This window comes from Cervus canadensis, chromosome 25 (genome assembly GCF_019320065.1).
Source record: "Cervus canadensis isolate Bull #8, Minnesota chromosome 25, ASM1932006v1, whole genome shotgun sequence".
In the NCBI taxonomy this organism is placed as follows: domain Eukaryota; kingdom Metazoa; phylum Chordata; class Mammalia; order Artiodactyla; family Cervidae; genus Cervus; species Cervus canadensis.
In genome coordinates, this window is record NC_057410.1 from 39,452,749 (window position 1) to 39,465,325 (window position 12,577).

Below are 12,577 nucleotides of genomic sequence, written 5' to 3' on the forward strand. Positions count from 1 at the left end.
AATCAGTGCATGTAAGAATTATAGAAAACTTTGAGATCACTCTTTTTTCGGTGTGCTTTTGTTGAGGGTCAGGAGTGTGCTTCCAAAGAAAGAATGAGCCTTTCATGTCCTTTGCTGAGGGCTAGAGATCCACTAGCCTGAAGAGTTACTCAGATTGAAGCCACAGTCCTTTGATTTTTTTTTCCCCTCCCTTCCTCTAAGCAAAGATCAGAAGAGCGGCGGGACGAGGGGCGGGCTGGAGGTGGCGCGAGGAGGTGGTAGACGAGAGGGGAGTCGGAAGAGAGGGGTGGAAATGCAATCTGAGAAAAAACATGTCTTGGGAAAATTCTGCAGGGCCTCGCCCCTGGACAGCGCTTTGTTTCTCACGGCGTCTCCACGCAGGCGAGCTCCGCCCGCCCCGCACCCGCGGGTTGCCGGGGTCCCGGGTTCGAGCCTGCGTGGGACCAGGAGATGCCCCCAGGCCCTCGACCCGCGCTACACACTTCCGTTCCCAGAAAGCGGCCCGGCGCGTCCTATCTCAATTTACCCGCCCAGGGGTGAGAGCAAGCCGCTGGCTCTTCCGTCAAACTCTAAAAGGGCTAGTCAGTGACAAAGATGGGGCGGGGGCGGGACCCCAAACCCCGGCTGCTGCCTGAGCCGGTGCTGGAGGTCCTGCGGATCCTCCGACTTCTGAAAGATGAACTGGATGAGTGGAAGAGCCGGGGGAGCCTCTTAACCTCCTGAACTCGGGGGGCTCAGATCCCGAAGTGGTCTTCCAGTCCACCAGGACCCAGCCTCCAGCTTCGCCCCTCGAAGTCTGAAACCCCAAGCAGGGCTTTTTGTGGCGAATCGGTAGGCAAAGAATTCTTGCCCCTCACTCCTGCTGGCCTCGGTCAGATTACTTTTCACAGACTGGAGCTGGCTGGGAGGTGGGGATACTTACTTTTAAACCTTTTATATGTGTTCACTACACCTTGTGTGGTTGGGAGTGGAGAGCGGGGGAGGGGGGTTTCCAAATCTAGTGAAATCCCCATTCGTGGGTATTATCATGCCTGTGGGGTTGGCAGTTCTTAAAAGTTTAGCAAGTCTGCAAATAACTACAGAACACAATACGGTCCCCCTCCCTTCCTCTCTCCCTCTCTCTCTCTTTTTTTCCTTTTCCTGCCTCCAAACGCCTTCTTGGAGGCTGAAGCTGGGCAGGTCTCCAAAGGTGCAGCAGTCACAACAATCCCGCAGTTCAAAGGTAAACAGAAGTTGCACAACTTTCAGCCGCTCTCTTTAGGCGGCTACTAATGAGCTAAGAAACCAGGAGCATCTGAGGAGGTGAAGAGGAAGCTCCCAGTTCTCCTGCCTCCACTCCGCAAATCCCAAACCTCCCCCCTCACCTCCAAACCCCCCACAGCCCCCGCCCCACTCACCCCGAGAACTTGAAGGTACCCTCGCTGTTCGCTGGCCTGGCGGACCATGGCTCCCTTTGGAAGAAACTTGCTAAAGACTCGGCATAAAAACAGGTAAAAGTTCAGCGTGTGTGTGTTCGGAAGCTTCTGAAAGTATGTGTTCTGTGGTTGTTAGATTCTGATTAAAAATGCTCTTGGGGGAATAAAGTCCTGGAGAGTTAGGTCTTGTATTTGTACTCCACTGGTAAGGATATTGTTCCAGCCACAGGGACTGCAGTGACCGCAGTTGAAGGAGCCCTGAAAATAAAGAATGATGTTTTTAACTCCCTTTTTTTCTTCCTTTGGGCACTTCTGGTTCCACCACTAACATCCCCCTCTTTGTGCTCGTTGCCTTGCTTATTTGGTAGTAGTGGAATGGCAAGTTTTCTTTTGTGTCAGACAGGATTTTAGTGTATTAGATGAAGATAGAACTAGAATTTATTAGCTACTAATTAGAAAAAAACAGAACTGCTGATACAATCTGGAAACAATGCTTTGGCTCCCCTTTGAGTGGGGCATTCTTGAAACCTGGAAAGTTCCCAAAGTGAAAATACTCTGTAGAGAAACTTTTTGTAAACTCATTCTTTCGAAAATCTTTGAGAACGTTAGGTGATTTTAGGCACTAAAAAAGGATTCAAACAGCTGTCTCCTTAATCTTTATTACTATTTGATTTGATTTGCTGTTTTTCAAGCCAGCAATGCCCATAGTGTAAATAAATGTATTTCACATACATGCAAATTTTTCTTTATATGTATTTATGTGTGTGTCAGTCCTATTAAATATTTTATTAACTCAAATACCACATTTTTATGCCTAAAAGAATGTGAGGGTAACTGTAGAGATGGGCTTTACTTTTTTAATATATTTTGGCACAAGGGCTTTTCCACAACTTTTCTCTCAAACATGCTTGTTTGTACTTGTCATAATTTACTTAGTGTAAATTTGAAAGCATATAATTACATGGCAGGAAATGATATGATTATTTTAGAGGGTCTGCATGATGTTATAGTGGTACAACTTTAAAGTCAATCTCTAGACTTTATTTTGGGCCTGAATGTCTACTTGAAAAACACTGTCATTATCTCTTTCCAAGTGTCTTTATGATTTAGTTGACTAAATTAACCTAAGAAATGAAAGTAACAATCATCAATACTACCAAACTTTCTAAATATGTGTTTTATTTTCTAATAATTTGAATATATATCACAAATATTTCTGATAGTTAATGAGACTATGCGTATGTTAAATATATCTGGAAAAAAAAAGTGAAAGTATTAGTCACTCAGTTGTGTCCAACTCTTTGTAATCCCATGGACTGTAGCCCGCCAGGCTTCTCTGTCCATGGAATTCTCCAGACAAGAATACTGGAGTCAGTTGTGATTCCCTCCTCCAGGTGATTTTCCCAATCCAGGCATCAAACCCAGGTCTCCTTCACAGCATGCAGGCGGATTTTTTTACTATCTGAGCTACCAGGGTAGTCTTTAAAAGTATGATAGTGATAGTTATCAAAAATAGGCTTGTACTTTAGTACTACTGATGCATTAAAAATTATTTCAAACAACTCCCTTTTGCCAAAAGAAAATCCTTACTGCTTTTTGAAGGGTATTTCAGCAGCATTATTTCTGAAGTGTGCTTATTTAATGCTGTAAAGATATATAAAAGATTACTTTGGGAAAGTTCATGGTATTATGAAACAAGTTATGTTTTTGGCATACTGATCTTTCTGAATAGCACCCCTGTAGATCAGAGGTGTGTGTGTGTGTGTGTTTTATTTATTTGTGTGTGTGTGTGTGTGTGTTTTAAATAATTCAAGAATTCTGTCATTGGTACGCCAAATAACAGTACAACAAAACTGCGTACACCCCTGTGAGTTTCCCTCCCATGACTACTTCCGTTGCCTCAAATTGACTCTTCAACATCTACCCATACAACTGGCTTTCATTCAGGGAGGTGAGTATATGAACAGTTTAATATGACCTTTTCTATGCAAAATTATGAAAAAGTGGAAGGAAACAATGAAAGATGGGGAAGCTTAAAAGTATTTTAAGTTGCTCTGAGAAAATGGAATCATATTCCCCAAAAGGTGATGCTTTATTATGAACATGTGTTTTGGTGAAAGTGGTAATAGCGTGTAATGACTGTAATAACTATGTTATTAAAGATTTGTATTTTTCCAATCCTTAAGAAACACTTAAACCACAGAGGTGCCTTGGGACATAAAACTGTGGGTATTTCAAACTAAGCAGGTAAATAAGCCACATGGTGTGTTGAAAGAAAATTAATATATATTTGTTTTCTTCAAGGTTTAATTTTGCTATAGATGAGATTTTTTTGTTTTGTCTGTTTTGTTTTTCCATATTCTCAAAGGTGAAACTACAGGTGAAATTTAGTTACAGGATTAAGTTTATCAATTTCAGTTCCTGAGTTCCATAATGATTTAAATAATTATACTCCAAAACATAGAAACCAAATAACTTTCCTTAAATGACAGACAGGTGATTCATCCTTTGATCAATTCATTCTTTGATGATAAAACAGTTATCTGATAACAGCCAATGCATTCTTCAAGTACATAGTATAAAATTCCTTGTAAAAAGTAAAGGAAGAATTTGAGCAATGTATTTGTATACACTGTGATAGAAACTGTATGCAGTTAAAAGATTATTGTATCTTTGTCAGCAGGAAAAAAAATGAGGATTTTTGGAGAGAATATTAGGCTTTTGAGATCATAAAGTTTAGAGAAGGTTTGTTTCTTGAAGTTTTCTGCATCCTGTTCTCTCTCTTTCAGTTTTGTTCACTCTTATTAATAGAATGATATTTAATCACCCAAGATTGAACCTCTTAAGCTAGTTCTGTAAGTAGTTTCATAATACATGGATATTTGAGAGTCTTAAAGACAGATGAAAAACAAATGAAGCTTCAAAGTATGAAGCAAAAAAACTTTTAGAAAACATGCCTTGTAAATGTTGAAGAGGGTAGAGCCATATCTGTCTAGTCCCCAGTCGGTTCAGTTGCGTCCGACTCTGCAAACCCACGGACCGCAGGACGCCAGGCTGGCCTGTCCATCACCAGCCATCACCACTATCTAGCCCCCTTGTGTTCTAATTATCAGGACAGTGCTCGACATGTGATGGACCTATACAGTACGGTTGTTTATATAGTTTTATAAACTAAAATTGTAACTTGTACTCAAATAAAAAAACACGGCAACATTCTATTCTCTCATCGTCATCTGATATCTGCTGGTATTACATAAATGTGAGTACTCCATAAAGGATTGGTTGACATCTGATGCAATCCAAAAACCAGGGAGATGGACAAAAAAATTATATGGATTTGAATACTAAGCTAATCCTACCCTACCAGAACATATTTTCTAAATGTTAAGAATCAGTCAATTCAAAAAACTGGAAAATAGTCTTCAGGAATACTGAGGATAATGCTTGGTCAGAAAACAATTTTATTTGGACACATAAACATTATATGCTTTTCATCTAACTTTCTGTAAATATTTAAAAGAAATGGAGCCAATCTAAAATCTTTATGTTTACAGTCAGAATAATTTTTTTACAGCTTTCTGATCGTTATAACATTTAACAGGAAGAGTACAATTTTCAGAAGACCCTTTGGTCTCAGGAAGTGGATTGTTTACTTTGTTTCCATAATAATTGGAATGTTCTGTGATTGAATCCCAAAGATTGAGGACTACCTTCTTCTGCAACTTTTTGTTCACATGAAGAATAACAATGTTGGAGAGTCTAGATATTTTCTTTTCCATGAACAATTAAAGTTTGTGAAAATGTTTTTAAAAGTTTCTAGGTGGCTTTTGTTTCTCATAGAAAATCCAGAGAACCAAATAATGAAGTGTGAATTCATTGGTATTCATATGGACATTCAATAATTGAATTTAGATTATTAATATATTTAGGTATTCACATAAGTTCCATCATGAGTGTGATTATCTTTGTATTGTACTAAGTCACCTCAGTCGTGTCCAACTCTTTGTGACCCCGTGGACTGTAGCCCACCAGACTCCTCTGTCCACGGGATTCTCCGGGCAAGAATACTGGAGTGGGCTGCCATGCCCTCCTCCAGGGGATCATCTGCTCTCTTATGTCTCCTGCATTGGCAGGTGGGTTCTTTCCCACTAGCACCACCTTGGAAACCCCTACAATTCCTTGGTGTTTAATAAAATTTGGGGGCAGAGAATTGGTTGGACTTTTTACCAAACCTTGCTAGAAGCAAAAAATTGCCATTGTAAAGCAGTACTTCATATGTTTGTTGGAAATATAAAATTAGAATACTTTTTTCAGGTGATTCACTGAAAATTAATAATGATTATGAAAGAGTCTAATTGTGTGAATAAGACCTTATAATTATCGTTAGGTGTCATTCAGCTGGGCTTCGAAGGTGGGGTCAATGGTAAAGAACCCTCATGCCAGTGCAGGAGGCATGTGTTTGATCCCTGGGTAGGTAAGATTCCCCTGGAGGAGCCTTGCCAACTCACCCCAGTATTCTTGCCTGGAGAATCCCACGGACAGAGGAGGCTGGCAGGCTGCAGTCCATGGGGTCACAAAGAGTCTGACATGACCGAAGTGACTTAGCATGCATGGATGCAGTATTCAGCCAACTTGTCTTTGGCATTTTCTTATACCTATTTCAGAGGTGATAACAAACTTTTTCCTAATATCAACTTGAAATCAAAAGTCTCCAAACATTTTGTAAAAAAATTATTAGTAGTAAATAACACAGCTATATTGTTTTATAATTGACATATAATTTGCTTTAAAATTTGCTTTTAAATGAATGAAAGCATATCTAACCAAGTTTTTTAAAACCAGGTGCCTCATATTGCTCTCTGAAGCACCACATGCCACAAATACTTCATCAGAAGGAAGAATTAAGTTTTGTGCTCATGATAGAAATTGCTGACAAGCCAGATGTTTTCTCTTTGTAATTAGAAGTATGGTAATTTATGAATTCTGTATAAAAGGAAATTATCATGTATTATTTTATCTAACCTCCAGTAAATATTTGAAATGCCCCTGAAACTGACTTGAGAAATGCCAGATACTTGAGTACGTACATCTTTTCAGTTCCCAGGTGTTCCTGAAAGAGATTTCCCCTGATGATACCTGGTAACTTAAGTAGTTATTACTTGGCAGAGACAGTGCATTAGGAACAATGACTGGAATGCTCTATCCCTGGCAAAAGTACCCTGAGAGCAGTGGCTGCGGTGAAATTGAGCCCTAGGTTAAATCTTGAATTGTTACTCAAAAAACTATAAGCCAACTTAAAACCCAGTACATAAGATGCTTTATTATGCACCATATCAATTCGTGAAACATGTCAAGATGAAAATCTTAAGGACTTTTTTTAAGTATTTAAAAGTTTGTAACTGGTTAACAGTTTTATTTATATGGCCTTTTTATTAGTTAGTCTGTATGACTTAGAAAGTTTTGATGTTATTTGATTGGTATATATTTGGGTAGATCTGATAATGGCTCCGAGTAATTCACAAAACTATGGCTCTCTTCTTTTGATTTTATTTCTAAAAATGGAAGAAAGTTGAAGTATAGTATGAGTTTACCTCTTCCAGGTAAATGTGGATGCCAGTCCTTGATAAGAAATCTCTGTAACATATTGGCTTTCTTAAACAAGGCAACATGCCATCTGCACTGTGTACACGTGACCAGAAAACATTCAGCATACTTCTGTGTAATAATGTTTCTTAGTGTATACTTGCTTAGGAGTTTTAAAAGATATCCATTTGGCAAAACATGCATAACACATACAACATTGATTTCTTTAGAGTCAGTTATCTCTTTTTTTAAAAAATGGATTGTGATTCAATTATTGTGGAGACTACTGCAAGGCTACAGCTTCTAGAGAAAGTTTGCATATCTGTTGATTTTAATTTAAAGAAATTACTAATGCAAATGGTCACCCAACAGCAAAGTATTTAATAATTACTTGTGTGAAGGACATAGAGTCTTGGGGAGATGTTTGGCATTGGCAGTGATAAGTAAACTATTTCAAGAACAAAAATGAGTGATGGGTATTAAATATGCTGACTGACAAGGCAAATTATTCTCAGTGGTTTATATCTGCAGACTAGAATCCCCTCTGTTTTTATAAGTAAAGTGACTTAAGATATCTATAAAAAATTCTCATGGAGTATACACCCAGTGAGATCAGGGACCTCTCGTATCATGTTTCTTCCTAGATAAAGTTGAGTAGGTGCTCAATAAAACTTGTTGATTGAATAAATGAATGCATATACTCTCCAAATACAGCTGGTCCCCATAAAGCATTTGCATCAGAGTCATACATTTGTGGTGAACAGAGTCATGGGTAGTCAAAGAGTGAATCCATAAATTCATGGCTGACCTCTCATCATCCCTGCTTCTAGGCTCAAGTCCTTGCTTTCAAATGGTTAAGGGCCATATATGAGAAACAGATGCTGTAAGAGACTTTTCCTGGACTCCTGGTAAAAAACATACCAAGGCACGGGCTGATTCCTTCTTCTCTAGGGATGCTCTCACTTCTGTTCATGCTCCTTGAATGTAGCCATGAATGTCTGTGACTTAGGTTTGGCGGGTGATGGTAGCTGGCTACTCTAGACCCCACTGTTGAATGTAGAACATTTCCTCCTTCTGTGGAGATAAGAGGGAAACATAATTGGGGAACTGTTTGTTTTCTCATACGAAAGGAGGATTTATGCTCTTTGTATAAGACAATTACAGTTATGAGACAAAGGGAAAATGCTTGAAATAGGCAGAAAATAATCTTAATTGAGAACTCCAGTTCTTTAGTCACCTAGAGTTTAGGTCTTATCTCGGATTTGCCATCACTAGTTGTGTGCATCTTTTTTTTAAAGTCTTTCTTGGATTTGTTACAATATTGCTTCTGTTTTATGTTTTGGGTTTTTGGCCCCAAGGCATTGGGATCTTCTCTTCTGAGTAGGGATGGAACCCAAACCCTCTGCATTGGAAGGCAAAGTCTTAATTACTGGACTGCCTGGGCATTCCCTATTTTATCTTTCTAATACAGCAATAACAGTAACAAGGGCAATCAAAGGCATTTTTTTTTTAACAGAAAACAGAAAAATTCTGTAAAGCAGTTATCCTTCAAAGGCAAATTTTTAAGTTTGACAGTTGAAGGGGTTGCTCTTTAAGTAGAGGAAATACACAATTACGATTAATAATAGATGAAAGTCATTATGGGGCCTTGGAATGTGACTGTGCAAATGAGGAAGCCCTTATGCCTCAACTTCATTAGATTCAGAGTAAATCCATTTATAACACATCTTAAAACACTTACTATGTGCACTAAGTAATTTACATAATACTTAAAATTGCCCTGTGAAGAAGGTACGACTTTTTCCCCTTTTTCGTACATTAGTGGCAGAGACAGAATTCGAATCCATCCTCTTAACCATTACTCTGCATGGTTTATTTAGTATTTAGTTTTCTTATCTCTAAAACAGGGTTAATCCTAAACCATCAAGAATTTGGATTAAATCTGAATATAAATAAAAACTTAGCACAGTGCTCCGACAGTAAAAATTCAGTAAATATTCACTCCTTGTTCAAGTCTCTTGGATTAAATATCTTATGAAGTATATCTTAAGTTTTTAATACCTAAACATGATATCTTGGGCTTCAAAATTTCAACCTTGACTCGCTAGAACTCTGGTCTCTTTTCCTGTTTTCCACTGATCTCTTTTCCTCCTTAGATACAAAGAGGTAACATCAAAAATTACCGAATGTAATTAGAAATGAGCGTATAAATGTTGCACAATACTATCTTTGGATCTTGATGAAATATTTCAATTCTGACAGTTTTTATCTTTAGTCCTCACATCTCATCTGAGCAAAATTATGAGACGATTAATGGTTTTGCAATGTATAGCATAGGGCTTCCCAGGTGGCGCTAGTGGTAAAGGCCCTCCTACCAATGCAGGAGACTTAAGGGACATGAGTTTCATCCCTGGGTGGGGAAGATCCCCTGGAGGAGGGCATGACAACTCACTCGAAAGATTTTTTCTTGTAATTTTATTTTACTTAAACATCTCATGCATTGCCACATAACCTCCACCATGAAAAGTAACATTATGGTAAAAGTCAAATGGTTTATTTTCAATTATAAAGAGACACGATTAGTTTATAAATTATAATATCTAAGAATTATTGAGTATTTGCTAAGCACAATTTTAAGTTTAGTAGCACAAATGTAAAAATGTTAGGAACAGTTATCATTTTATTATATTTCTTTAGGACTGGTAAACTCTGTATTTTGTATTCTACCAAACATGCAAAGACACAACCTCATTCCTAAGAGATTAAACTCCTAATTGAGAAAACAGCACTATCGTAGCTCATGCATGAAATTGTTTTTTAAAAACCACTCTTCCATGGGAAACTATCATTGACAGGGTAAATAAAGTCATAATCTTTATACTACAATTTAAAAAAATGAAAGTATAATCTTGTAGAGTTGAGGAAGGCTGTTCCTGTGTAGAGTAGCTGCTCACTAAATGTTTTTGATTGACTCTAAGTAGAAGTACATAATAGAGAAGTAAATGGAGAAAAATAGAAATAAAAGGAGCATCATCATAATTAGGTAGTGTTTATTAAACTCCCACAGTTAGGTGACAGGCTTGGACAAGAGAAGGGAACACAACAAGGCATATAAAGAGATGTAGGAGGGGACTGAATCATACAAAGCTAGGAATGACTCAGGATGATCAAAAGAGAATTCAGGAAGCAGGCAGAAATAGGGTCAGTTTGGCAAGAATCCAGAATCTTGCTTGGGTTGGTGAAAACAATATTTTACAATTGAGAAAAACGTTAAGGATGTGTTTATATAACAGTATTAGGCTTACAGTCAACTTTAATTGACTGATGCTTACTCTAATAACCATGTTAAACTGGTCAGTGTATCAGTTTATAGAATTGAGTTGTTCTACTATTTTGTGGATCTTTTAAATTTTAGCTCTACTAATGTGGATAGTGGTCCAATTTCAAAATGTTCATTCTCACTAATTATGGTGTATAATTGGTAGGAACTTTGTGTCTGGGTTTTACCGCTGTACTGCACAGTATCTACTTGGTCTCAACCAATGACTGAGATATTTTATAGCCACCTAAGATGCCTTTGGTTACTCTTATGCTCCTCATTTACTCTGATTTTTTCCAGTCCTCCTAGAATTCCCTGCAGTTATGGTTAACTGGAGGTACGTAAGAACTATTAGCAGTGAATCAGCTTGGGGGAGACCACAGACCTTCTTGGGCTTCCCAGCTGGCACTAGTCCTAAAGAACCCATCTGCCAATGCAGGCAACATAAGAGACATGGGTTTGATCCCTGGGAAGACCCACTGGAGGAGGACATGGCAACCCACTCCAGTATTCTTGCCTGGAGAATCCCATGGACAGACAAGCCTGGCGGGCTACAGTCTATAGGGTAGCAAAGAGTCAGACATGACTGAAGTGACTTAGCACACACACCCTCACAGACCTTGAGAGTAGAACTTGTGTATTTTAGCTCTGCACATAATTACCTTTGTCTGTAAGCTATGAGAGATGCTATTGAAAAACCATGGATGTCTCCACGGAGTAGACATGTAATAACTAAAATCTCATAAGAAGAAAAGAATTGTACACAATTAGCAAAAGCGTTTATGAAACTATAGTGGACCTTTGAGTTCTATCATTTTTAATGCACAGGAAGTCAAGCACTTTATAGCAGGCAACCACAAAGTATTAGATTTAATTTCTTGACTGCTTCTTGTTCTACTTTGGTAGTGAAAGTCAAAGAACTTTTTTGTAGAATTACTAATAAGAAGCATGGAACTTAGACTTAGTTTGTTTTTTTTAATGTTCATTTTTAGTGGTTCTACTTTTAGTTAGGAGAACTTGCTTAATCGCAGTTAAGTGAATTTAAAATGGCAGCTTTTGCTATGCAATGCCTTATGTAGTCTCAGCATATAATAGTATTGCTTTCTTATCTACCTTAGCATCTGAAAATGAAACATTCTCAACTATCCCACTCTATCAGATTTGGCATCTACTTGTATATATTTCCCTTATTTGGACTCAAGATAATGGTTATTTGATGATTTTTAAAAACTCAAAAATATCAAATGAACCCCATACTTTGGAGGCATTATTAAGATTAAATGTGAATCAAATATGGACCTTACTTTAAGGAAACTGTTGCTTGGTAGACACACAGACATACTTTAAATAATTAAAATACAAGCAGGTATTTTAAAACATCATAATAAAATCTATGGTTTCAACAAAAATATTTATTTACCTTAAGATGTGTGCCACACGTTTTTCTATGCGTTGCAGATAAAAAAGTGAGAAAGACAGTCAAGCTCTCTATTCTTATTGAGGTTATAGTGCCGTGGTGGACAGGCAGACAGGAAGCAAACAATAAATGAACAAGAAATTTCAGGTAGAGATTACAGTTATAGGATCACTATAGAGACAGAACTTATAGAATTCAAAACTGAGTGGAAGGGCATGGTAGGAAGTATCAGGATGGGAAAAAAACAATCAATGATAACTACAATTTGGGCTCTGAGTAAATAGGAATATAGTTGTATCATCATAAAGAAAAGAAAAACTGGCAAGAGTAATTTGAGGGAGGGAAGAACATGAGGGTGAAGAGTAAAAAAATTCAAGGTGTCATTTGAACGTTAGCAAATATTCCACCTCCAAACACCTGGTGTTTGGACACACTGCACATTGAAAGCAGCCTTTCATCCAACCTACTCCCATCCATCCTGACATCCATATGGGACTGATTAATATGGAACATACTGCACCTGGAATGGGACTTTAAAGGCAAAACACACTAGTTTCCCAGCCAAGACCTTCAGGCTGACTAATCCTATGTTAAACCCACTCATTCATCATACAGCATTTCATTGCCATCATCTTAGTGAGTCTTCACTCATTGCCTTTGCTTGAAATTGCTTCCAAACATGGTCATGACTTCCATAAGAATTTGCATTCTATTGTATAAAGACCAGATTATTATTACTTTTATTTTTAATTGGAGGATAATTGCTGCACAACATGAATCAGCTATAAATATACACATATCCCCTCCCTCTTGAACCTCCCTCACACTATTTTTACTTTCTTA

The 12,577-nt window shown here is 37.9% G+C and overlaps 1 protein-coding gene across 3 annotated transcripts in view; it reads left to right on the forward strand.

Moving 5' to 3' along the window:
* The first annotated feature begins 262 nt into the window (after window positions 1-262).
* Window positions 263-12,577, forward strand: part of RASSF9 (Ras association domain family member 9) — a 30,529-nt gene continuing 18,214 nt past the window's right edge. The window contains exons 1-2 of one of the 3 annotated variants that reach the window (XM_043446444.1): window positions 263-1,490; window positions 3,259-3,366. Coding sequence is in view for 1 of the 3 variants with exons in the window: in XM_043446442.1 (XP_043302377.1) it covers window positions 1,444-1,490 (47 nt within the window). In the remaining 2 variants the exon portion in view is untranslated. The remainder of the gene's footprint in view (window positions 1,491-3,258; window positions 3,367-12,577) is intronic. The other 2 variants (XM_043446442.1, XM_043446445.1) reach the window with 2 other exon arrangements.